At 57.8% G+C, this 24,396-nt stretch overlaps 2 protein-coding genes across 2 annotated transcripts; both read right to left on the bottom strand.

The window, feature by feature from the left end:
• Positions 1–3,310: 3,310 nt before the first annotated feature.
• Positions 3,311–14,638, bottom strand: QPRT (quinolinate phosphoribosyltransferase). Its single transcript, XM_002721741.5, has 4 exons — positions 14,527–14,638; positions 4,410–4,945; positions 3,785–3,916; positions 3,311–3,700 (listed from the first exon to the last, which is right to left on the bottom strand). The coding sequence occupies exons 1-4, from the start codon at positions 14,537–14,539 to the stop codon at positions 3,482–3,484; spliced, it is 900 nt and encodes a 299-aa protein (XP_002721787.2). The 5' UTR covers positions 14,540–14,638; the 3' UTR covers positions 3,311–3,481.
• A 4,769-nt stretch (positions 14,639–19,407) lies between these two features.
• Positions 19,408–23,829, bottom strand: SPN (sialophorin). Its single transcript, XM_008248747.4, has 2 exons — positions 23,727–23,829; positions 19,408–23,381 (listed from the first exon to the last, which is right to left on the bottom strand). Exon 2 carries the CDS (start codon positions 23,330–23,332, stop codon positions 21,845–21,847), a length of 1,488 nt encoding a protein of 495 aa, XP_008246969.2. The 5' UTR covers positions 23,333–23,381; positions 23,727–23,829; the 3' UTR covers positions 19,408–21,844.
• Positions 23,830–24,396: the final 567 nt, after the last annotated feature.

Below are 24,396 nucleotides of genomic sequence, written 5' to 3'. Positions count from 1 at the left end.
CTGCCATCGGATCAGTGCAGTGCAGCGGCCATTGGAGGGTGAACCAACGGCAAAGGAAGACCTTTTTCTCTGTCTCTTCCTCTCACTGTTCACTCTGTCAAAAAAAAAAAAAAAAAAAAAAAAAAAGCAGCTGAGCCTTTGCCAGCGCCACGGCTCACTTGGCTAATCCTCCACCTGCAGCGCCAGCACCCCGGGTTCTAGTCCTGGTTGGGGCACCGGGTTCTAGTCCCGGCTGCTCCTCTTCCAGTCCAGCTCTCTGCTGTGGCCCGAGAGTGCAGTGGAGGATGGCCCAAGTGCTTGGGCCCTGCACCCCATGGAAGACCAGGAGAAGCACCTGGCTCCTGCCATCGGATCAGCGTGGTGCACCGGCGGCAGCGCACCCGCCGCAGCGGCCATTGGAGGGTGAACCAACGGCAAAGGAAGACCTTTCTCTCTGTCTCTCTCTCTCACTGTCCACTCTGCCTGTAAAAAAAAAAAAAAAAAAAAAAAAAGACAGATATTTTCCATCCATCGGCTCACTCCCCAAATGACCCCAGTGGCCAGGGCTGGGCCAAGCAGAAGCCACGAGCTTCATGCAGGTCTCCCACACGGGTGCAAGAGCTCAGGCACACGGGCCGTCCTCCGCCGCTTTCCCAGGTCATTAGCAGGGAGCAGGATCGGAAGTGGAGCAGCTGGGGCTCGAACCAGAATCCATATGGGTTGCCGGCTCTGCAGGCAGCGGCTTCACTGGCTATGCCACAGCCCCGGCCCCTGCAAACTTCTTAGGAGCAGTTGGTTCTCTGATCCATATGTGTGTCCATGGCATGACTCCACGGTGGAATTTTTGAAAGATGCAAAATGGAATTGTTTCAGATACAGTTGATTTTTGCCAAGGATGTCCTGCTATTTTTAAACCCTTTCCCATTTCATCGCCAAGACCTACTTAACCTCAAGCCCACGGACGAAAGTCACTGACTCCATCCGTCTGGGCTGACCTCCTGCCCACGCTGACCCTGGGTGCCCCAGCTCTGGGTTTTCCCAGCATCGGCTGGTGGGGAGGGCGGAGGAAGGGGTCCGAGGGTAGCATTAAGTGGGTGGGTGGGCGGCAGAGACGGTGGGCAGCCGAGTGAGTGAATAAGGAAGGTGGGTAGAGGCAGGGTGGGGGTGGGGTAAGTGGGCGAACGGTGGCGGGGGTGCAGGTGGCTCCTGAGTGAACTTGGAGCTGCCCGGGACCTTGAAGTCACTGGGAGCCCTGGGGCAGGGGGATGGGGAACTGACGAGGGGGTTAAGCAGGGACAGTGGTTGGCAAGCTTGCTTTTAACTCTTCCTAGTTCCGCTCTTGCGCAGACGTCTCCGCAGATGCTATCTTTCAGTTCCCACAGCCGCCTTGGCTACTGTCCTCCCAAATCCAGGCAGGGCGCCGGAGGCGGATGCAGGGCGGTGTGCCTGCAGTGCCCTCTGGTGGCCCCGCGGGGATTTGACATTTGGTTTTCTGCACCTGTGTTGACTTAATTTCTCATTGTCTGTTCTTTCCCAGCCCAAACCCACATCCGCCCTAGAATAGAAACTCCAAGCAGACAGGGATGTCCGTCTGTTTCCTCAGTGTTGTAGATCCAGTTTCTAGAATCACGCCTGGTACGTGGTAGGTGTTCAATGACTATTAATTGGATGAGCCAAGGGTAATGGATTTCACACGCTGCTCCATTACTATTTTTAAGATTATTTATTTATTTATTTGAAAGGCAGAGAGACACAGAGAGAGGTCTTCCATGCACTAGCTCGCTGTCTAAATGCCCACAACAGCTGGTGCTGGACGGCACAGAAGCCAGGAGCCCAGCACCTCACCCGGGTCTCCCAGGTGAGTCTGGGAGGGACTCAAGTACCTGGGCATCTGGCTTCCCGGGGGTGCGGTGGGGGCGTTAGGAGGGAGGTGTACTGGAAGTGAAGTAGTCAGCACTCAGGCTAGACACGGATGCGGGCGCCCCAGCACCTGCTCTCGTTTGCGGCTGCGTTAAGTTGCAGGTCCCAGGTCCCAGCCTCTCGAGCATTAACTGAGGGAGAGGGACCTACGGGTGCCAGGCCAGGACGCAGTCCCTGCGGGGCGGCTTCCTCTCCCCCCACCCCCAGCCGGCGTCGGTGGTGCCTGGCCGGCTGCCAGCAACACGTGGTGGTCACACTGCAAACCCGTCTGACGGGCACATTTGCAGGGTGGACTTTACACTGAGCCTGGGGCTGCCTGGAGAAACGATCCACCTTGTCCCATGCTGGCCAGGCAAGGAGGAAGCGTGCACAACTTATGGGAGAAAGCCAGGGGAGGTGAGAGTCCCCAGGGACCCACACTCGGCCCTTCTGCTGCCTCGAACGCGCGGGGCTCCTCTGCACGCGCTGCCGCCACAGGAGCTGCGTCCGCGCCTGCGCCCCTCTCGCTTCCCATCGCCATGACCCACCACCGCCGAGGCGGGGTCAGCAGCCTCCTCCTGGCCCCCCAGCCCCACCCCGCGTCCGCGCGGAGCCCCTGCACCGCACTTTCCCGCAGCGGATCCCTGCTGAGCCGTGGACATACGGGCTTCGCTTTCCAGCCGGCCTCGGGCTGCTCCTGGCAACAGAGTCCAAGCCTCGGCCTCGCCGCGCTGGGCTATGGAGCCGCCCCACCGCCTCCCCAGTCCCCGCCTCAAAGCTGACAGCACACCGTCCAAGCCATTTCCTCGGGGCCTCTGCCCGCGCGGCTGCGTCTGTAGCTCCACCGCCCCCCACCCGCCACCGGCAAGGAGGGCGTGGCTGCCCCCGCCCCCACCCCGCATTGGAACCCCCTCCTCTGCGCTCCAGCCAACCGGGAGGTTCCTGGAGCCGGGGAGAGGAGCTGAGCCAGGTCTGGGTCGAGGGTGTGCTTAAAACTTAGCCTGAGGCTGGCGCTGTGGCATGGCAGATGAAGCTGCAGCCTGCGGTGCCTTACGGACGCCGGTTCGAGTCCCAGCTGCTCCACTTCCCATCCAGCTCTCTGCTGTGGCCTGGGAAAGCAGTGGAGGATGGCCCAAGTCCTTGGGCCCCTGTGCCTGCATGGGAGACCAGGAAGAAGCCCTGGCTCCTGGCTTCAGATTGGCGCAACTCCGGCCGTTGCGGCCAACTGGAGAGTAAACCATCGGATGGAAGACCTCTCTCTCTCTGCCTCTCTGTAGCTCAGCCTTTCAAATAAATGAATAAATCATAAACAAACAAAAGGACACCAGACTTCAGAGATAGTAGCAGATAAAAGCAAATGCTCACCCCAGAACATGGCCCGTGGAACTGACCGGCCGCTCATTGTGTGTTAATTATCACCCAGAAAGACCCAAAGGGTTGAGCATTTATTAGACCCATTTTACAGATGGGGAAACTGAGTGGAGCAGCGATGCAGTCAGTCCTGCCAGGTCACAGGAGCAGTAGGTGGCAGAGGGGAGTGGAGCCCAGGCTGGCCAGTGCTGTGTCCTGTCAGCCCCTGGACCCAAACATCACCTCCTCGGCTCTAGGAGCGGCGGGCGTGGGGCACTGGCGTGGTCCCTTCAGCAAACAGCTTGAGGGAGAAGTCGAGGGCGGGGGCGGCCTGGGTCAGCATCCCCAGGGAGATGACATCCACGTGGGGCCCGCAGAACTGGGGCAGGTTGCCCAGCGTGACGCCGCCGCTGGCTTCCACCACCACGCTGGGGAACTGGGCCTTCAGCGCCGCCGCCGTGGGGTGCAGCTCCTGCAGGACACAGCGGGGCGCAGGTGAGAGCCCGCTCGGCCCCTTTCCCTCCCCCGTCCCGCCCGGTCCCCGCCCCAGCCTCACCTCCGGCTGGAAGTTGTCCAGCAGGACCAGGTCGGCCCCCGCCCGGGCGGCGCGCACGGCTTCCTGCAGGCTGCTACACTCCACCTCCACCTTCAGCGCGAAGTCGGCCGCCCGCCGCGCCCCCCGCACTGCCTGCGAGCGCACCAGGGCCAGCGTGAGGCCGGTGCGGGGACCCCCAGCGCCCCCCCCCAACCCCGGCACGGGGCGCGCCGAGGCGGGGGCGGGGGCAGAGGCACAAGGGGGCTGGGGCTGGCATTTGGAAGGCCCTGAGTCATGAACTTGGCACCGGTGCGGAAACTGGACATTGGGGTGAACCACGTGCAAGGGATCCCGCTGGGGGATCCAGGCGCAGCCAACTGCCAGCAGGATCTAGGATCCGGATCTGACTTCAGTTTGACTCAGATCCTGAAGAAGGGGCCGTGGGGGACATTTAATAGACAGGGAAGTGGGCCCGGAGAGAGGGACCCGGGACGGGGCCCCCTCAAGGCGCTTTCGGATGCGATTCCGAGGTCACGAAGGGCTCCATTTTATGGATGGAACAGCTGAGGCCCGAGGAATCCTCCAGCCCTTTGCTATCCCGGGCAGGGGGAAGGGCCGGCCAGGGCGGGGCTCCGCACACACGCACCTGCTCCACGTCCCCAGCCGCCACGACGTGGTTGTCTTTGACCATCACCAGCCCTCCCAGGTCGTAGCGGTGGGGGGCCGCCCCGCCCACCAGCAGCCCATACTTCTCCACCAGCCGGAAGCCTGGTGTCGTCTTCCTCGTGCCGGCCACGTGCCCCGTCCAGCCAGTGCCCCTGGCCACGCGCACGGCCTCGGTGGCGGCGCTGGCGATCCCGCTGCAGCGAGCCAGCGTGTTGAGGGCCACGCGTTCTCCCAGCAGCAGGCGGTGGGCGGGGCCCCGGACCTCGGCCACCTTGGTCACAGGCACCAGCTTGGATCCCTCGGGGAGGAGCCAGGAGACCTGGCAGCCGAGCTGGGCAAAGATGGCGTCGAAGAAAGGCCGTCCAGCCAGTACGCCGGGGGACTTGGCCCACAGCGCCGCCTGCGAGGGGGCTGCGCCGGTCACCAGGGCTGTGACGTGGAGGCCGGGGCAGTCCTCCTGCAGCCAGCTGCTGGCCAGCGCTGCCAGTGTGGGAGGGGGCAGCAGCAGTGCCAGGCCTGCGGACCAAGAAAAGACAGAACAGCTGCAGGCTCGGGGGGACAACCCAAACATTTAACTGACCACAGCCCAGGGTCAGGAGAAGAGTGGGGGTCCCTGGGAGGGGGCAGGGCGGAGGGCGGCTCTGTGCGCTGGGCAGGGTTTGCCCCACAGAACAATTGTGAAGACAGCACCGCGGGGCAGCTGTGAGGCCAGCAGTGCGGTCCCCTCCTGGGCCGCCCAAATCCCCAATCTGAGCGCTGGATTTGAGTTCTGGCTGCGCTGTTTCCCATCCAGCTTCCCGCTAATGAACACTAGGGGGCAGCAGGTGTACCCAGCTCAAGAACTGGGGGCCCTGCCAACTACATGGGAGACCTGGATGGAGTCGTTCCTGTCTTCAGCCTACACAGCCCAGGCATTTGGAGAGTGAACCAGTGGATAGATGGATCCCTCTCTCCCTCCCTCTCTCTTCCCCCCTCTCAAATAAAAATGAAAATACATAAATAATTTTTTAAAAAAATACAGGATACCTAGTTATTTTTAAATGTCCTATAAAGGCCGGCGCCGTGGCTCAATAGGCTAATCCTCCACCTAGAGGCGCCGGCACACTGGGTTCTAGTCCCGGTCGGGGCGCCAGATTCTTTCCTGGTTTTCCCTCTTCCAGGCCAGCTCTCTGCTGTGGCCCTGGAAGGCAGTGGAGGATGGCCCAAGTGCTTGGGCCCTGCACCCCATGGGAGACCAGGAGAAGCACCTGGCTCCTGGTTTCGGATCAGCGTGGTGCACCGGCCGCAACACGCCAGCCGTGGCAGCCATTGGAGGGTGAACCAATGGCAAAGGAAGACCTTTCTCTCTGTCTCTCTCTCTCACTGTCCACTCTGCCTGTCAAAAAAAAAAAAAAAAAAAAGTACTATAAATATCAAATCCTTTTCTATTAAACAAGACACCTGCTCCCTCCCTTTCATACCTTTGTTTTTTAAAAATACTGATTTATGTGAGAAGCAGAGTTACAGAGAGAGAGGGAGAGACAGAAAGAAAGGTCCTCCTTCTGCTGCCTCCTGGAGCGCGCACAAGCAGGAAGCTGGAGCAGAAGCAGAGCCAAGGCCTGAGGCCAGGCACTCTGATGGGATGCAGGTGTCCCAAGGTGTTTTTTTTTTTTTTTTTTTTTGACAGGCAGAGTTAGACAATGAGAGAGAGACAGAGAGAAAGGTCTTCCTTTTTCAGTTGGTTCACCCCCCAAATGGCCACTACGGCCGGCGCATTGCGGCCAGTGCACTGTGCCAATCCAAAGCCAGGAGCCAGGTGCTTCCTCCTGGTCTTCCATGCAGATGCAGGGCCCAAGGACTTGGGCCATCCTTCACTGCACTCCCTGGCCACAGCCGAGAGCTGGACTGGAAGAGGAGCAACCGGGACAGAATCCGGCGTCCCGACCGGGACTAGAACCTGGTGTGCCGGCGCCGCAGGCGGAGGATTAGCCTAGTGAGCCGCGGCGCTGGCCGGTGTCCCAAGCCGTGGCACCGAGCCTGATGCCCACCCCGGGATGCATTGCTCACCAGGGGAAGCCCCAGGGAAACAGGAGCTTGGTCTGTTCCACCCTGGGGATGCCTTCTCTACAGCACCAGGGAACTTCCGGCTGGACCAAGGACCAGAGAGGGAATGAGGGCACACGGCAACCTGGCGGCAGTCAGCCCAGCGGGCCGGGGCGTCTCTCCCTTGGAGATCTCTCCCAGGCCTAAGGTCCGGAGCCGTCATCTCTACCGAAGGCGGCGGGCAGGGGACCCAGACGCGGTGCAACATCGCCATCTGTTGGCCACGAGGAGACCTGCGGCCTGATGGCTGCAGCTCTGCCTCTCAGAATTCTCTCTGAACCAGCCTATAGAAGATTCTCTCTCTCTCTCTCTCTCTCTCTCTCTCTCTCTCTCTCTCTCTCTCACTTTCAGATCAATTAAAAAAACACACACTATTAAAATATACTGTGCAATTTTCACAAACTTTTCTCCCTCATACTAGTCCATTTTTTTTTGTTTGTTTCTATAAGACAATTCCTAAGGCAGGCCACTTTGCAAAGAAAAGAGATTTATTTAGCTCATAGTTTTGGAGACTGGAAGTCCAAACATCCCAGTGCTGGCTCGGTGAGCACCTGCCACCTGCTGCCTCATGGCAGAAGCATGTGTGTCTCTCTGTCTCTGTCCCTCTTTTTTCTTTTATTTATTTGAAAGTCAATGTGACAGAGAGAGAGAGAGAGAGATAGAGAGAGAGAGAGAGAGTTCCCAAACCATTTTCCCTTTACAAGTTGGCTTTCCGCAGGTATTTTAATTACAGGGACAAAAAGCTGACCAACAGTGAGGATGACGATGGCATAGCAGTGGCTGAGGCCACGCAGGGCCGTGGGAAACTCAGTGATGAAAAGACAGAGGTCATGGCTGTCAACAAGAGGGGCGGTGCCAGGAGTGCGCATCCCAGAAGCAGAAGGTTCCGGAAGTCGGTGTCGGCAGAAGCAACGTGGAAGCAAGTTGGGAATGGGTCTTTGGACTCAGCAACGAGGGTGTGGTGGGGTGGGGGTGGGCTGTGCCTGAGTGGCTTTGGTGGTGGGTGGAGGGGGCAGAAGCCACAAGGTCACGTCAAAAAGACTGGGGGTGGTGGGTGCTCACAGGGTCACCTGGGGACCTTGCCAACTGTGAGACCAACGGATCAAATCTCCGGGGGGTGGGGGCCACTTCCCAGGCATCCCATCCCCCACCCCACCCTGGACTCAGAGAACTGGCATTCAGGGGCCAGCATTGTGGTGCAGGTCAAACCCACATGGGCACTGGTTTGAGTCCCGGCTGCTCCACTTCTGATCCAGCTCTCTGCTGTGGCCTGGGAAAGCAGTAGAAGATGGCCCAAGTTCTTGGGCCCCTGCACCCATGTGGGAGACCTGGAAGAAGCTCCTGGCTCCTGGCTTCAGATCAGCGCAGCTCCAGCCCTTGCAGCCAACTGGGGAGTGAACCAGTGGATGGAAGACCTCTCTCTCTCTCTCTCTCTCTCTCTCTCTCTCTCTGCCTCTCCTTCTCTGTGTAACTCTGACTTTCAAATAAATAAATAAATCTTTTTAAAAAAGAAAAAGAAACCAAGTTAACTATTCAGTGATAGATGATCTTTAATGGGTTAATATAAAAAATTTAAAAAGATAGAAAAACCAGACATTGCGCCTGCACGGGGCAAGGCACGGAGGGAGGCTCCACGCATGCGCATGGAATGGCTAGAACCAGTCCAGGTGATTGGTGCAGCGTTGAAGTTGCTGCTCCTGCCACGCCCACATAGAGGGCCCGAAATTGAGTCCTGGCTCCTCCTCCACATCCCACCCAGCTCCCTGCTAACGTGCACCCTAGGAGGCAGCGCCCGATGGCTGGAGTCCCTGGGCCCCTGCCACTCACGTGGGGGTCCAGGATGGAGTTCCAGGCTCCTGGCTGTGGCCCGGCCCAGCCCTGGCTGTGTGAGCATCTGGGGAGTGACCCGGTGCATGGACGACCTCTCTCCATCTCCCCTCCGCCCACCCCCGCCTTTCAAAGAAAATGAAAATAAAACTAAAAAACCTGGGATGAACAGAATTCTGTGCTTGCTATAGGAGGCTGATTAAGGGATTCTGCAGCTCAAACCAAGCGCTAATTTCCCAACGGACAGGAAAAACAATTTACTTAAGCAGATGGATGTTATGAATCTTAAAAAAATACGTATTCATTTTCTTCTACTTAAACAGCAAAGCAACACAGAGACAGAGAAATCTTCCGGGTTCTAATTTATTCCCCAAATACCTGCAACAGCCAGGGTTTGGTCTGGCTAAAACTGGGAGCCAGGAACCCCATCCAGGGCTCTCCCGGAAACGGGGCCCAGGCTCTTCAACCACCACCTGCTGCCCCCCAGCATGCGTTAGCGGGGAGCTGGATCAGAAGCGGAGCCGCTGAGACCCCAGTTGGCACTCTGACATGGGACACCGGCGTGCCACGTGGTGGCTGAAGCCCCTGTGCCACAAAGCCCATCTCAGAGGTTAGCAATTTTCAAGGCTTTGACCTTAGGCATTTTTTCTTTAGACAATGCTGCCTGCCACCCCTCCGTCTAGGATGGAACTAGATAGATAGATAGATAGATAGATAGATAGATAGATGATAGATATATAGAGAATCAGAAACCCCTGGGTTGGAATCCGGACTCTGCTACCTGGGCACAGGTGGCCTCAGGCAGTTTTAGGAGGAAGTCACAGAGCTGCTGCATGGACCGGGCAGGAAGTGGCCGAGCCTCGGCCTGGCCAGGTCCCTTCTCCCACCTGTTCTCTGGTCGATGCCTTCAGTCACCAGCAGGTGGAGACAGAGACTGGTCGGCGCCCCAGCCTCTGCTCCCTGTCTCTTCCTGTCCCCCTTCTCTCCCAGAGGGTCGGATGTGATGCCCCCATCACAAGTGCTGAAACCACCCACGACTTCCGGAGCGGAGAGATGGCCTTTCGTTACGCTGTGCGGGTCACTCACGACAGAGCCGGGCTCCTCAGACAACGGCGCACGTGGGCAGGGGAGGGGACAGGTGCAGGCGATGGGGCCCAGGGAGAAGGCAGAGCGGGGATGGGGCGGGGCAGGGCTGGCGTAGATGAGAGGGAGCAGTTAGGGTTCTGCTGTTGCAGGCAAGGGGAAATCACTACAGGAACAGGATTTGGATCAGAAATGAACGCAGTGGTTAAGCAGCTTGGGGTGTCGGGCGTTGTGGCGCAGCGGGTTAAGCCACCGCCTGTGACATCGGCATCCCATTCAAGTCCCGGCTGCTCCACTTCCGATCCTGCTCCCTGCCGGTGCGCCTGGGTAAAGCAGCGGACGATGGCCCAAGTCTTTGGGTCCCTGCACCCACGTGGGAGACCTGCGTGAAATTCCTGGCTCCTGGCATTTGCTTGAGACCATTGTGGAGTGAATCCATGGAAGGAAGATCCCCCTCCCCAACCACATACCCCTCTCTCTGCCTTTCAAGTAAATAAAATATATCTTAAAGGGGGGGGGGGGTGCGGCATCCTGGCACAGTAGGTTAATCCTCCACCTGCAGTGCTGGCATCCCATATGGGCGCTGGTTTGAGTCCCGGCTGCTCCACTTCTGATCCAGCTCTCTGCTATGGCCTGGGAAAGCAGTGGAAGATGGTCCAAGCCCTTGGGCCCCTGCACCCATGTGGGAGACCCGGAAGAAGCTCCTGGCTCCTGGTTTCAGATCGGCACAGCTCCGGCTATTGCGGCCAACTGGGACCATCGGACAGAAGACCTTTCTCTCTGTCTCTCCCTCTCACTGTCTATAACTCCACCTCTCAAATAAATAAATAAAATCTTAAAAAAAAAAAAAGGCAGCAGCAGCTTCTTGGGACGCCCTCATCCCATATCAGTGCCTGGGTTCAAGTCCTGTCTCTGCTCCCAACTCCAGCTTCCTGCAAAAGTGCACCTTTGGAGGCGGCAGTGAAAACTCAAATATTGGGGTCCCTGCCAACTATGTGACAGACCTGAATTGAGTTCCTGGCTCCTGGCTTTGCAGGCATTTGGGAAGTGAACCAGCACATAGGAGCTCTCTGTGTCTCTCTGTGTGTCTCTCTGCTTTTCAAATACACAAATTAATAAATACATACATTTTTAAAGACACAGCACCGATCCCAATGTTATTTCTTTAAAAATGGAATTCGGGGGCTAGCACTGTGACTTGGCAGGTAAAGCCACCACCTGCAGTGTGAGCAAACCATATGGGTGCTGGTTCGAGTCCTGGTTGCTCCACTTGCAATCCAGTTCCCTGCTAATGGCTTGGGAAAATCAAGAGAAGGTGTGGCCCAAGGACCCCTGCATCCATGTGGGAGACCTGGAAGAAGCTCCTGGCTCCTGGATTTGGCCTGGCTCAGCCCTGGCTATTGGGAAGTAAACCAGCAGATGGAAGATCCGCCTTTCTCTGTCTCCTCCTCTCTCTCTGTCTCTGCCCCTCTGTAACTCTGCCTTTCAAATAAAAATAAATAAATCTTTTTAAAAAATGAAATCTGAAGTTTAAACATTTATACTGTATCTATGGTTCTTTTTATTTCCTGTTTTACTGACATGGGATACTTGTGCATATTATGGGGTACAGTGTTCTGTACGTGCATGCAATGTGTAATGATCGAATCGGGGTAATTCGTGTCTCCAACTCCTCAAACACGAGTCACTTCTACGGGACAGGAAACCCAGAGCCTCCTTCTCTAGTTATTCTGAACTCTGTCACCCAAGCGCTGGACCCATTGTCACCTGCTGCCTCCCAGGGCGATGGTAGCAGGCAGCTGGAATCAAAGCCAGAGACTCCAACGTGGGATGGGCCATCTTAAGTGGTGTCTCAACCAGCAGGCTGAATGCCAGCCCCTTAGGGCTCTGGAAAAATGCAAGGTGGGAGGCCATGGTGACCACTTGGGCAGGGTGAATGGGATGGGGCGTCCTCCCCCAGGGTCATGAGGAAGGGGCTCTGTTCCTGGGTGCTGGGACCACCCCTGCCGCCTTCACCCCCGGGGCCTGCTGCCTTTGCCCTCCCCTCCTGCCCCCGCTTCTGTCCCGACTCCGGACCAGGTCCTGTGTTCCCGCCCCCAGCTCTGCCCTGCCCGGAGACTGTCTGCCTCCCCTGGCCGTGATCATGGTGCCGACCTTTCCTGCTGGGCCCCCAGTTAAGCATCACATGTCACCACATGTGCAGTGACAGCGACACGAGGGGGGGTGTGTGTCTCCGAACAGGTGCACAGAGCAAGGAGGTTGTGGACCCAGAAAGGGAAGAGATGGGTGATGTCATGGACCTGGCAATTGTTTGGGATCCTGGGATGAGAGAGAGTGGGTGGGGGAGGGGGAAAAGAGAGAGAGAGAGAGAGAGAGAGAGAGAGAGACCCCTGTGGTTTCCAGCCTGGGCAAGGGCAGGACCCGAGACATCAGGGGAAGAGCAGGTGGTGAGGATGGCGTGGGTGGGACGTGTCAGGGAGATGTCCAGGGGGAGGTGGACACTCGGGGGGTTTCCCCAGGAACTGGGGAGCTGTGGAGGGATAGGAGACGGGGGGACAGAGAAGAGGAGCCGCTGGCATCACCGGTACCACCACCACTGAGCGGCTTCCATGAGCCGCTCCGGCCTCACCACAGTCCCAGCCTTGCACTTGTTTTACCAACAAGGAAACTGAGGCACGGTGAGACCGAGCTTCTCGCCTGAGTCCTGTGGCCAGCAGGCGGCAGCGGCGGCCTGACCCAGACATCTGAGGTCGTCTCGAAGGAAAACCGCAGAGGCCGGCATGATGGGAAGAGAGGCAGAGAGAGAGCCAGCTCCCATGCACTGGCTCAGCCCTCCGGATGCCTGCACCGTCAGGACTGGGGTCAGCTCTCCCACACTGAGTGCCAGGAACTCACATAGCTCAGCCATCACGGCTGCCCTGCGGGATCTGCAGGGGCAGCAAGCTGGAGCCAGGGACTGAAACCAGAGATTTTTGTAAGGGCCATGCGCTGGGCTAAATACCTGCCTCCATCCTTGCCTCTTTTCTAGAACGGTTTGTTTATTTATTTGAGAGAGAGAGAGAGAGAGAGAGATTGATTTCCTATCTGCTGGTTCACTCCCCAAATGGCTGCAACAGCCAGGGCTGGGCCAGGCTGAAGCCAGGAGCCAAGAGCTCTGAGCCTCCCAGGTGAGTGGCAGGCACCCAAGCACGTGGGACATCATCGCGGACGCCCAGGCGCATGCGCATGCGCAGAGACCCGGGTCCGGAGCAGAAGAGTGGAGACTGGAACTGTCCTCGGATGTGGGGCGCGGGTGCTCCAAACGCAGTTTAACGCGCGGCGCCACAGCAGCTGCTCTCCTCCCTCGACTCTTGAAATAGTTCATTTACTCCTCTTTTATTTTAAAAGGTTTATTTATTTATTTAAGGCAGTATTACAGAGAGAGGTAGAGACACAGAGAGAGGTCTTCCACCCACTGGTTCACTCCCCAGATGGCTGCAACAGCTGGAGCTGGGCCAATCCGAAGCCAGGAGCCAGGAGCTTCTTCCAGGTCTCCCACATGGGTGTAGGGCCCAAGGACTTGGGCCATCCTCCACTGCTTTCTCAGGCCACAGCAGGGAGCTGGATGGGAAAAGGAGCAGCCAGCACACGAACTTGCTCCCATAGGGGATGCCGGCGCTGCAGGAGGAGGCTTAGCCCACTACGCCACAGCGCTGGCCCCTTCCATTTGCTCTTAAAAGAATCTGGGAAGTGGACGTTTAGCCTAATGGTTAGGACACCTGCATCCCGGAGTGCCTGGGTTCAATTCCTGGTTCTGACTCTTGGTTCCAGCTTTCTGCTAATGCAGGCAAGGAGGCAGTGGCGGTGGCTGAAGTAGCTGGGTCCCTGCCACACACGTGGAGACCTGGGTTGAATTCCAGGACCCTGGTTCCAGCCACAGCCCAGCCCGGGCCACTGCAGCCATTTGGGGAGTGACCAGAGGATGGAAGACCTCTTTCTCTCTCTCTCTCTCTCTCTCTCTCTCTCTGTAACTCTGCCTTTCAAGTAAGTAAATAAATCTTTAAAATAGGGGTGGGAGATGGCGCTGTGGCATAGGTTAAGCTCTCTGCAGCTGGCATCCCATATGGGCGCTGGTTCAAATCCCGGCTACTCCACTTCCGATCCAGCTCCCTGCTAATGCGCCCGGACTTGAACTGGTGAGTGGAAGATCTGTGTCTCTGCCTCTCAAATAAACAACAACAATAATAATCCTGCTCTGCTGAAAATTATGCTCTCACACCACGCACAATTTCACATTCAAAGTTGGGGGCTCATGAACTCCTCCAAAGCACATCCGGGACTCTTCACTAAAGACCCCAGACCCTCCAGGAATCCGCTCAGAACCCCCCGCCCCCACCCCGCTAAGGCATTCGTCTGCTCCATTCAGAGCAGCAGTGGGGAGGCAGACCCAGGCCAGAGTTCTTTCCAAATACAAAGGCACCACGCAGACTGGAAGGTGCCGGGGTGTGAACCGGCATGGGACCCCCACACACACACCAGAGCACGGGGTCCATGGCGGCGCCACCAGAGGAGCCCAAACAGGGAGTGGAGGGAGGAGGCTGGCGAGAGAAGGTGGAAACTCAGGGGCTTGGCAGTGGACCGACGCAAGAAAACGAGGCTCTGAGCCGGCAGGGAGCTGTCCAAGTCCCGCGGAGGGAGCCTGGTCCCTGTCCTTGCTTGCAGCCTCCCGTCCAGGCCCGGGAGTCCCGGGACGCCAGCTCCGCCCCCACTCGGCCACCGAAGGCACGGGAACTTTGCCTCTCTCATCCTCTGCACTGCCGGCGAGGGACAAAGTCCAGAGTGGCCCCTGTGTCCAGCGTGGCAGTCCCCAGCCCCCCAGCCCCTGGGCCGCGCAAGTCCTCTCCTGGGGCACAAGCCCCTCTCCTCCCCAGAGTTCTCCAGGGTCCCTCTTCTCCCGGTGGAGGAGAGGGGAGGGTCACGAGGCCTGGGGGCGGGGGGGGGGGTTCCGGGGAGCAGATGCGGAGCCCAGGAGACAGGGGGTCTTGTGGCGCAGGGGGAAGGGGCTGGGGAAGAGACAGGCAGGACGGGGGATGGGCACGCAGGGGAGCAGGTAGGTATCCCTTTACCTTCTGCGTCCATGGCGACTCGGGCCGCGGGCTGGTGTGTCCGCCGCTGGGATCCACTGTCCCCAGGTCACAGGCTGAGGGTGGGGCTGTCAGAGGAAGGGGCTGGCCCAGCCTGCGGGATCAGCCCTCCCAGGTCCCCTGGACCTCCCTCCTGTCCTCCCTCCGGACCCTGGGGCCCTCCCTGCCTCCCCTGACTCCTGGCCCGGCCAGGCTGTGAATGTACCACAGGGTTCCCCTGTGGTTGGGAAAACCGTGGGCCTGGGGCTCCTTGATCTCACACTTTTTTTTTAAGATTTTTTTTTTTTTTTTTTTGAAAGGAAGAGTTGGGGCAGGGGGAGATCCATCTGTTAATTTATTCCCCAACTGACTGCAACAATCAGAGCTGGGCCAGGCTGAAACCAGGAGCCTGAAACTCCATCCGGGTCTCCCACGTGGGTGCAGGGGCCCAGGCACTTGGGCCATCTTCCGCTGCTTTCCCAGGAGCATTAGCAGGGAGCTGGATGGGAAGTGGAGCAGCCGGGATGCCCACAGTGCAGGTGGTGGCTTTACCTGCTGCACCACCACCCGGCCTCTCACTGTTTAACCTTTTCCTGAACCTTAGTTTTCTTAGATAGAAAATATAAAAACAATACAAAATAATCAGAGAAATTCTCCAAAAAATAAGACATTTATTTGGAAATAGTTGAACAGTAAACTCTGCCTAGAGGTAGAGATGCGAGGAAGGTGGTTTTGTTTTTTTTTTTTTTTAAGATTTATTTATTTATTTGAAAGGCAGAGTTACAGAGATGCAGAGAGAGAGAGAGAGGTGTCTTCCATCTTCCATCCGCTGGTTCACTCCCCAGATGGCCACATGACCGGATCTGGGCCAATCCAAAGCCAGGAGCCAGGAGCTTCCTCCAGGTCTCCCACATGGGTGAAGGGACCCAAGGACTTGGACCATCTTCTGCTGCTTTCCCAGGTATATTAGCAGGGAGCTGGATTGGAAGTGGATCAGCCGGGACTCGAACCGGCGCCCATATGGGATGCCAGCACTAGGCAGCGGCTTTACCTGCTATGGCACAGCACTGGCCCCAAGAGGAAGTTTCTAAAGGCACAACGAGGAGCTCACATCAGATATTCTGAAACAGTCATCTCTGGCCACAGTGATTGACAGCGGGGAGACATTCGTCCAAGGCTGAGCAGGCATTGCTGGGTGGAGTCCTTGTCAAAGTCCTTCCTGTGTGAGGCTGCTGCAGCCTCTGGGTGTGGCTCTGCTTTGGGCTGAGTCTGGCGACAGCTCTGTCAGGCAAGGGAGCGTGGGAACCCTTCCCTCATCCCCTCCCAGCATCGTGTATTCAACTGTGGTAGGGTTGTCACAAGCGACTCCATCTTGATTTTTTACAACTTCTACTTTCATCTCAGGATACCAGCCTCTGGGGGCGGCGGCCGTTGGCAGAGCAGGTAAAGCTGCTGCCTACAGTGCTGGGATCCTTTATGGGCGCTGGTTCGAGTCCCGGCTGTTCCACTTTCGATCCAGCTCTCTGCTATGGCCTGGGAAAGCAGTGGAAGATGGCCCAAGTCCTTGGGCCCCTGTACCCACATGGGAGACCTGGAAGAAGCTCCTGGCTCCTGGCTTCGGATCGGCGCAGCTCTGGCCATTGCAGCCAACTGGGGAGTGAACCAGTGGACAGAAGACCTCTCTCTCTCTCTCTCTCTCTCTCTGCTTCTGTAACTCTGCCCTTTGAATAAATAAATAAATAAATCTTAAAAAAAAAAAAAATACCAGCCTCTTGGATCCAGCTCCCTGCTAATGCTACTAGGAAGGCAGTAGATGATGGCCCAAGTGCTTGGACTCCTGTCACTCACGTGGGAGACCCGGATGGAGCTCCAGGCTCCTGGCTTCAGCCTGGTCCAGAACTGGCTATTGTGGTCATCTTTAGAGTTGAAGATAGAAGCGCTCTCTCTGTCACTCTGCCTTTCAAATCAATCGTTCCAATTTTTTTTTTTTAAGTCATGGTCTGTCCATTCATTAATTCATGCATCCCTCCACCAGGGCTGGGCGCTGGCCCCCGGAGCTGCAAAGGCGGCGTGTGACACATGGCCTCGGAGGTGTTCACGCTCTAACAGCGCGCGACACCTCACATAGCTGCAGCCCAATGATTCATGCTGTTGTCACACGCTGAGTGTTGCTAGGGTGAGGGTGGCGGCGGCGGGCCGGGTGGGGGTGGGGGGATGCCAGAAAGGCAGTGACATTTAAGCCGAATCCTGAGGGCGGCCGGGCCAGCTGGGGGTGGACTGGCTCCAGGCTGGGCAAATGGCAGTGCAAGGCTGAGCAGGTAGCTCCCCTGAACTGGGATCCCGGCCACGGTGCTGCCAGGCTGTCCTGGTGCCACCAGCCCTGGGGGGATGGGGCACACAGGCACCCGCAGGCAGATCGTCACTGGGAACACGCAGACTCAGAAACGCCCCGGCTTTCCCGCACCCCGTGGCCTTCCCCAAACGGGGCAGTCACCGGCTGGGTAGACGCTTCAGCCTAAATCCCCCTCCACTTCTGTTTGGCTCTGCTTCTGTTACCACCTTGGGCCTTGTAGAACGTGTAGAACCTTCTGGTTGCCTTGTTAACCAGCCTCGTGCAATTGCCTCCTGGCACCCAGGGTCTGAGCTAAGGAATGGGTTCTGCTTTGCTGTCCCCATCCCCCACCCCACCGCCAGGGCTGCCTGAGGCCAAGTTCGCCCATCCTTCCTCCCCAGGCCTGGTCTGCCCTCCCCGCGGGATCCAGGGCCGGAAGTGGGGCTGCAGAGGACAAGAAGGTGTGACCATTGATGTTCAGGGCAGAACCACTGTTGAGATGCCTTTCCTGACGGTAAAAACCAACTTTAAGGGGCTGGTGCGGTGGCACTGTGGGTTAAAGCCCTGGCCTTAAGCACCAGCATCCCATATGGGATGCCGGTTTGAGGCCCAGCTGCTCTACTTCCCACCCAGCTCCCTGCTAATGTGCCTGGGAGGGCCGTGGAGGATGGCCTCAGCACAAATGTGGGAGACCCGGAAGAAGCTCCTGGCTGCCGGCTTTGTCCCGGCCTAGTCCCAGCTGTTGTGGCCATTTGGGGAGTGAATCAGCAAACAGAAGATCTAGTTCTCCTCCTGTCTCTGTAACTCTACCTTTAAAAATAAATAAAAAGTAAATATTAAAAAAAAAAAAAAAAAGAGAGAGAATATTAGTTACCGAGGCTGGAAGTGACTTAGGCTAGGCAGGGAGCCCCTTGCCAACAAAGGAGCCGAGAGACGGTCTCTGCGCAGGCGCCGTGCACCACTAAAACCCCTCCCCTTCCTGGGTGGTTCAACACGCCCACTCTCCCATGATGCACTTGAGCCTCACTCTCCCATAATGCAGTATACCCAGCTCTACCGTGAGGCTCTATGACACCTTGCCAGATAGAAGCCCCGCCCACACTGCATATATTTGCATATTCAATTAGGACACCACCGCCTGCCCCATGGAAGGGCCACACTCAGCTCCGATGGGGGCGGCGCCCTCTTTCCTCGTGGAGGGCGGCTGCCCACGACGATGCCTGCGCTTATACCTGCTCTTGATCTCTTTCATAAATCCTGCACTGGTGCTCGCACTTTACCTCTCTTCTTTGAATTCCTCTCACGCCGCTGAGATGGAGAACAGCTTGGAATCCAGCTAGCTAGGGACCCCCGTCCCACAACAGAGTGCACTGGACATTGTGGGGGAGGGGAATGCTATTCTCCCGTCTGGACAAAACATATTTTCAGCATTTTAAATTCTGCCCTCCCTCCCCACAGAAAAGCCCGTGACAAGTCCAAGGCAGGACAGGAGTTGGATGAGGTTGAGAATCTGGGAGCTGGGGACCAGGGCTGACCAGGCGGGGGTGGGACTGGCTCACACACCCTGCCCTACCCTGACGACCCCAGGGGTGCAGGAGCAACACCTGCACGGAGCCTGGGGAATCTTGCTAAGGGCAACTGCCCCTTCGCTCAGCCGGGTATAACCCCAGGAGCAGCACTGCGGGGCCGGATGGGAATTCAATTTGGAATTGTTTGAGGAACCTTCCATCCTGGTATCCATCGGCCACGGTGTGTAAGGGGCACTTTTTCTATGCTAGCCGTTCAGACTGAGGTGAGAGGATATTGGTTTGCCTTTCCCAGATGATCTGTGATCCTGAGGTTTTTATTTATTTATTTATTTTTTGCGTACTTGTTGGCCATTTGTATACATCCTTTTGGAAATCGTGTCTTCAGAATGTTTGTCCACTTTCCAGTTGGAGTATTTGTTTTTGTGCGGCAGGGTTGTTTGAGTTCCAAGAGCCCATCAGTGGAGGAATGGATAAAGAAAAGGTGTGGAATCCCCATGCATCCCATACTCATGGAATGCTATTCAGCCACAAACAGGGTGGAATCTTGTCATTGGCAACAGGTGGGTGAGCCTGAGAGACGCTATGTTAAGTGAAATAAGCCAGACACAGAAAGATAAATACTACATAATTTCACTCGTATGTGGACTCTAAAAATAGTCTGTCTCCGGGGGGAACATTGGTGAAGTGACTGATAACCTGCCTGGGGCCGGTGCTGTGACACAGCAGCCTAAGCCTCCGCCCACAGCCCCAGCATCCCATATGGGAGGGGGTTCAAGTCCCGGCTGCTCCTCTTCTAATCCAGCTCTCTGCTATGGCCTGGGAAGGCAGTAGAGGATGGCCCAAGTGCTTGGGCCCCTTTTTCTGGATAGAAGAAGTCCTGGCTCCTGGCTTTGGATCCACTCAGTTCTGGCTGTTGCGACCATTTGGGGAGTGAGTCAGTGGATGGAAGAACTTTTCTCTCTCTCTACCTCTCTTTGTAACTCTGTCTTTCAAATAAATAAAATAAATACTAAAACACACGCACACACACAAAGAAATAAACATTTATTGTATAAACTTGGAAAATACAGAAAAGTATAAACAAAATGACAAGCCCACATAAATGTCCCACTTTACACAAAACCACAGCAAACGCTTCGGTGTTTTTTTTTTTCTTTAAACATATACTTGTAGCTTTTTGAATTTTTCTGACAGACGAGAATCCTATGTATTTACAAATTAATAACTTGCTTTTGCTTCCTCTCAACCCAGTATTGTAAGCATTCCCCAGTCATTCCCTGGCGTTTGAGGAGACAGTTGTCAGCCAGCACGGCAGGTCCCCATCTTATCCTGGCAAAATCTTTCGCAGCCTGCAAAATCTGCCAGAGGTCATCTCCTCCGTTCATTCCTTAGCCCATTCATTCAAATGAACTTGAACATTAAATTCCGGGCGGCAAGTGGCCACCAGGAACACAGCAGTGACTGTGACCGACACCCCCCCAGCCCCCCCACCCCATCCCACTCCCCCCCAAATTCCAGGAGCCCTCCTTTGGATACACTTGGGAAATTTGGTGTGAGCCTCTATTTTAGCATTTACGATGTTTGTATTTTCTGGCGTCTCTCTCACCAGGATTTGCCGGGGGTGGGGTGGGCACAGAAGCCAGCAGCGCTAGACAGTGGCATGGCTATGGAAGGCAACGGAGGGGGCCGGAGATTCTAAAGCTGAAATTGGGGCACTTGGTTTGACAGACGTCAGACGGCAGTTGCGGTAGGTCCGAGGGACTTTTGCAGCTCACTTCTGCTATGCCTGGGCTAAACAAAGCAGCACCCCGTGAGAAGGAGGAAGGGGTGCCCAACGTGGCCCTGGAGGTCCCCACCCTGGCTGGTAGGAGGCCAGTTTGCAGCCCAGCCCAGCCTTTCTCCCAGAGCCAAGGCACCACGCGGTGGCAGGTGGCTCTGAGGCCACCTGCTGCCCCTTCTGCCCTCTGCCCACTTCTAACTCCCGCTTTCGTCAGCACCCACACCACCCCAGGCTGCCTGGCCCACACAGCGCTCCAGGTCTGTCTTTGTAGGTCAGGCTGGGTGCTCTCAGCTACTCCACTGACTCAACAACTTCCTCTTTGCAAATCTCCTCTGGGCCCTAGGGAAATAGCAAAGGCCGCTGGCCTGATCCCCCCACCCCACCCCAGGCTGTAGCCTGGGCTGCCCCCAGAGGTGGCACAGGCGGGTCCCATTCTCTCCTCTCTCCTCCATACCTCAGGCCCCTGGAGGAATTGTCTGGCACCCCGGCCTCTCTCCTCTCCCGATTTCACTCTCTCTGATTCCCCTTGGAGGAGGGGAAGTGCTCAGCTCCTAGACAGAGCTTGAATTCAGCATCGCAAGAGGGCAGCTGTGGTTTCACAGCCCTGAACTGCCCCCTACTGGGCGGACTCCCTGCCTGTGCGGGTGGGTGGGTGTGGGCGCGAGTGTGCACTGGAGCGAGGGAGCCTTCGAGGAAGGGGTACGGTGGGGTGGCCAAGCCCAGGCGCCTGCAACTTGGGCCACGCCCATGATCTTTGCAGGGACCTTGGCATTCCTCGCTGGGCTGCGGACTGAGCTGTGTTTCCCTCTCTCTGTCTCTCCCTCTCTCTCTCTCTCAACAAACAGGAACACACACCATCTCAGCAGTCCCGGGGCCCCCAGCCTGCACCCCTTCCTGCCCCCTCCCCCGACACTGCCGTGACTCACCGCTCCTCTCCACAGGAGGAAAATCGTCAGCCCGCGTCAACCACACTCACCAATGGACCCACACCGGGCTGAAAACTACACCTGGCCAGAAACCCCCCTCCCTCCGCCCTTGGGAGGAGCAGCTACGATGCTTGCATCTGCCATCTGCGGCTGCCCCAGTCCTTGGGTGGGCGGTGGCTGGGGGTGGCTGGGACGTGGGCCAGTCCAGAGTCCACATGATCTGGGAAAGGTGACAGGCCCAGCTCGGGGCACAGCTGCACGGCCCCTCCCGGCCCCACCCAGCCCAGGAACCAGGGCCCAGGACTCCAGGAGGGTCACGGGCTGAGCCGGCGGGACTGTCCTAACCACGGGGCCACATGACCTTTCCATATCCCGTCCGAGGCGGCAGTCTGTGAGCCGGCACTGTCTTCAATTGCCCAGGCTCCAGACTCCCTGAGGGGTCTTCCGAGAAATCCTGGCTCAAATCACGGGGGCGCTCGGGGTGGGTTTCTTGCAGCAGGTTCCAAAGAAAGATGGGAAGAAAGGCAATGCGGCTGGGGTAGGGGATGGGGCCGTGCAGTCCCCGGGGTGCTGAACGCGGAGGCTGGCTGGAGGGTGCAGAAGCAGCGGGGGACGGTTCCAAGTGAGGGTGCAGGTGCAGGATGAGAATCTGGGGGGCAGCTGAACAGAAAAGGCAGGGCCAGGAAGGGGTTGGGAGTGACCGTGGCAGGGAAGGTGGGGGAGCCTGGAGGGGCTCTGGGCTCTGCTCCTGTATTCACAAGCCCTGAGGTGCAGCCCCAGGCCCCACTTCCGGCCCATTGGAAGTGGGGGCATCCTCAACCCCTTCCTCGCTGCCCACCAGCGGCTCCTCCTCCGCCGAGAGGCTGGGGCCTGGCCCGGACCTGAGCTCCTCCAGCGCCACGGAGCACTGGCGAGACTTTGGTCTCCCGAAGAAAGTGGTGAGCGTGGGCCGCCGGCCCGACTCCTCCGTCTTGGGGACCCCCGAGGCCTTGTCACCACCAGGCCCTTGAGCTGTTGCTACCACAGCCTCCTCGTCGGCGACCCGCGCTGGCCCAGCCCAGGCATCCACCACCCCGTTGCGCTCCCCACTTCTGTTCAGCATCAGGATCCCCGTCCGGTGCTTCTGCCTCCGGCGCCACAGCAGGAGCAGTGCCACCAGCACTATGACCATCAGCACGGCGATCAGCACAGCCACCGGCACCAGGCCCCCCGACTTGGATTGGATGCTTGCATTCCCAGAGGGCTCTTCGGTAGTCATCGTGGGAATTTGTTCTGCGGAGCCCCGGGAGCCACTGGTCCCCCTGGAGGTCAACACAGAGCTAGTTGCCATGGCGATGGGAGTTCCACTGGTCCCCCTGGAGGTCAACACAGAGCTGGTTGCCATGGCGATGGGAGTTCTGCTGGTCCCCCTGGAGGTCTCCACAGAACTAGTTTCCATGGTGACAGAGGGTCTGCTGGTCCCCCTGGAGGTCTCCACAGAACTAGTTTCCATGGTGACAGAGGGTCTGCTGGTCCCCCTGGAGGTCTCCACAGAGCTAGTTGCCATGGTGACAGAGGGTCTGCTGGTCCCCCTGGAGGTCTCCACAGAGCTAGTTGCCATGGTGATGGGAGTTCCACTGGTCCCCCTGGAGGTCTCCACAGAGCTAGTTGCCATGGTGATGGGAGTTCCACTGGTCCCCCTGGAGGTCTCCACAGAGCTAGCCGCAGTGGTGACAGGGCCTCTACTCCATCCCGAAGCTGGACTTGGGGAGGGCCTAACGCTTGTGTTTTGGGGGGACTTTGGGGTGGTTGTCGTAGGCATTTTTTCCGTGGAGACAAGAGAGTCACTGCTGTCACTGGAGGTCTCCAGAGAGCTGGTTGTCATCGGTCCACCTGCCCCAAGGACAGCAAGGTCCCTGGTTGCATTAGAGATTCCCGGGAGCACTAATGGCTTCTCATTAGAAATTTCCTGGGAGGTTGTGGGCCCAGGCCCCAGGGTGCCTTTGGTGCCATCAGTGGGAGTCCCAAGAGGGGACTCCTCAGGGTCTCTAAAGTGAGCTGAGGAAGATGAAGGTAGGAGCTGGTCCCCGGTGCCATCAGCCTTCTCGGACGGGTCCCTTGTCAACTCGGAGGAGGTCACAGGTTTGAGGTGTGGGGTCTCAGAGACCGAAGAGGCCAAGGACGCCGTGGAGGCCACAGACTCCGGGCTCACCGCTGGGGGCCAGGAGCCCCCAAAGACGAGGAGGAGGAGGAGCAGGGCCATTTCCTGGGCAACAGGCGTGAGTGGGAGTTGGCGCCTGTGGGTGGGGTCCCTGGAGAAGCAGAGCACACAGGAGCTGGGGGAGGCCCGGGCCAGGCAGCCCCTCCTGCCCACTTCCCTACCAACTGCCAGGTCTAACTTGCGGTTTAACGGTTGTTTCCACCCTTGCCTTTGCTATTATCAGAAAGAACCAGGGAGCAGATGCTGGCAGCTCCCCCATGGACTCCGACTCCCGCCATGGTGGCCACCCGCTCCTGGCCTGGCCTGACCCCGATCAGCCCGATCGGCTCCGCGTCCCCTTTTCCCATCACCTGTCGGGGTCTTTTGGAGCCACAGCCCCGAGTGCTCCTTGTGGCCCCTGCCCAGAAGGTCACAACCCGCCTCCCCGCCCCCTTACCGGATCCGTGGATAAAAGCCCAGAGCTGGGGCAGCCGCTGCAGCTCCTCCTGAGGCTGGGCCAGGACTGGGGCAGACAGGGCCCCAGGGGGACAGGAAGTGGGCCTGGCTCCACCCACCCCACCCTTGCATCCTGCCCCACCCGCACCAGCCAGCGCCTGTGTGATGAGAGCCTGCAAGGGGGCCTGGGAGCTCTGGGGGTTTGGCTGAGGTCAGTTAAGGGTGCAGGTGGGACTCTGCGTGGGGATTTCTGGGGCTTGGCTGGGCAGTGCTGGGGATGAGGTCTGGGGCGATTGGAAAGTGTACTGAGAACAGCGGGGTGCAGGGGAGCAGAAGGGAGAGGTATGCGGTTTCTTTTGCCATCTGTGGTCCCCTGAACTGTTGGGCCAGGACCTGAGTGGCGCATTTCCTGTCCCAACCCTGGCTAGGGTCCGTGAATATTTTTGCAGGCTGGTGAGCCCTTGACCGCACCACAAGGAACCGGGGTCGCCACAGAGGCCCCCAGTAGGGGATGCATAACTAAGCCACGTGGTGACTAAGGCCTGCATGAGCCAGCATCTTCGATTGGTAAAAGACCAGCCGAGATGCAAACCTTGGCAAGGCCAACCGTCTGCAAAGAGGTCCGCCCAGGGTCTGATGGGGTGGGGCTCTTGGCTTTCTCTTTCCCGACT

This window comes from Oryctolagus cuniculus, chromosome 19, assembly GCF_964237555.1.
Source record: "Oryctolagus cuniculus chromosome 19, mOryCun1.1, whole genome shotgun sequence".
NCBI lineage: Eukaryota > Metazoa > Chordata > Mammalia > Lagomorpha > Leporidae > Oryctolagus > Oryctolagus cuniculus.
Note: the sequence above shows the minus strand (reverse complement) of the source record. Positions and strands in the feature narration are given on the sequence as shown.

Coding starts and splice junctions, on each gene's coding strand:
- QPRT (XM_002721741.5), bottom strand. Junction 3,917..4,409: donor CGGCTGGGGACGTGGAGCAG/GTGCGTGTGTGC, acceptor GTGCGCTCGCAG/GCAGTGCGGGGGGCGCGGCG. Junction 3,701..3,784: donor TGGACAACTTCCAGCCGGAG/GTGAGGCTGGGG, acceptor TGTGTCCTGCAG/GAGCTGCACCCCACGGCGGC.
- SPN (XM_008248747.4), bottom strand. CDS start 23,332: ATGGCCCTGCTCCTCCTCCTCCTCGTCTTTGGGGGCTCCTGGCCCCCA.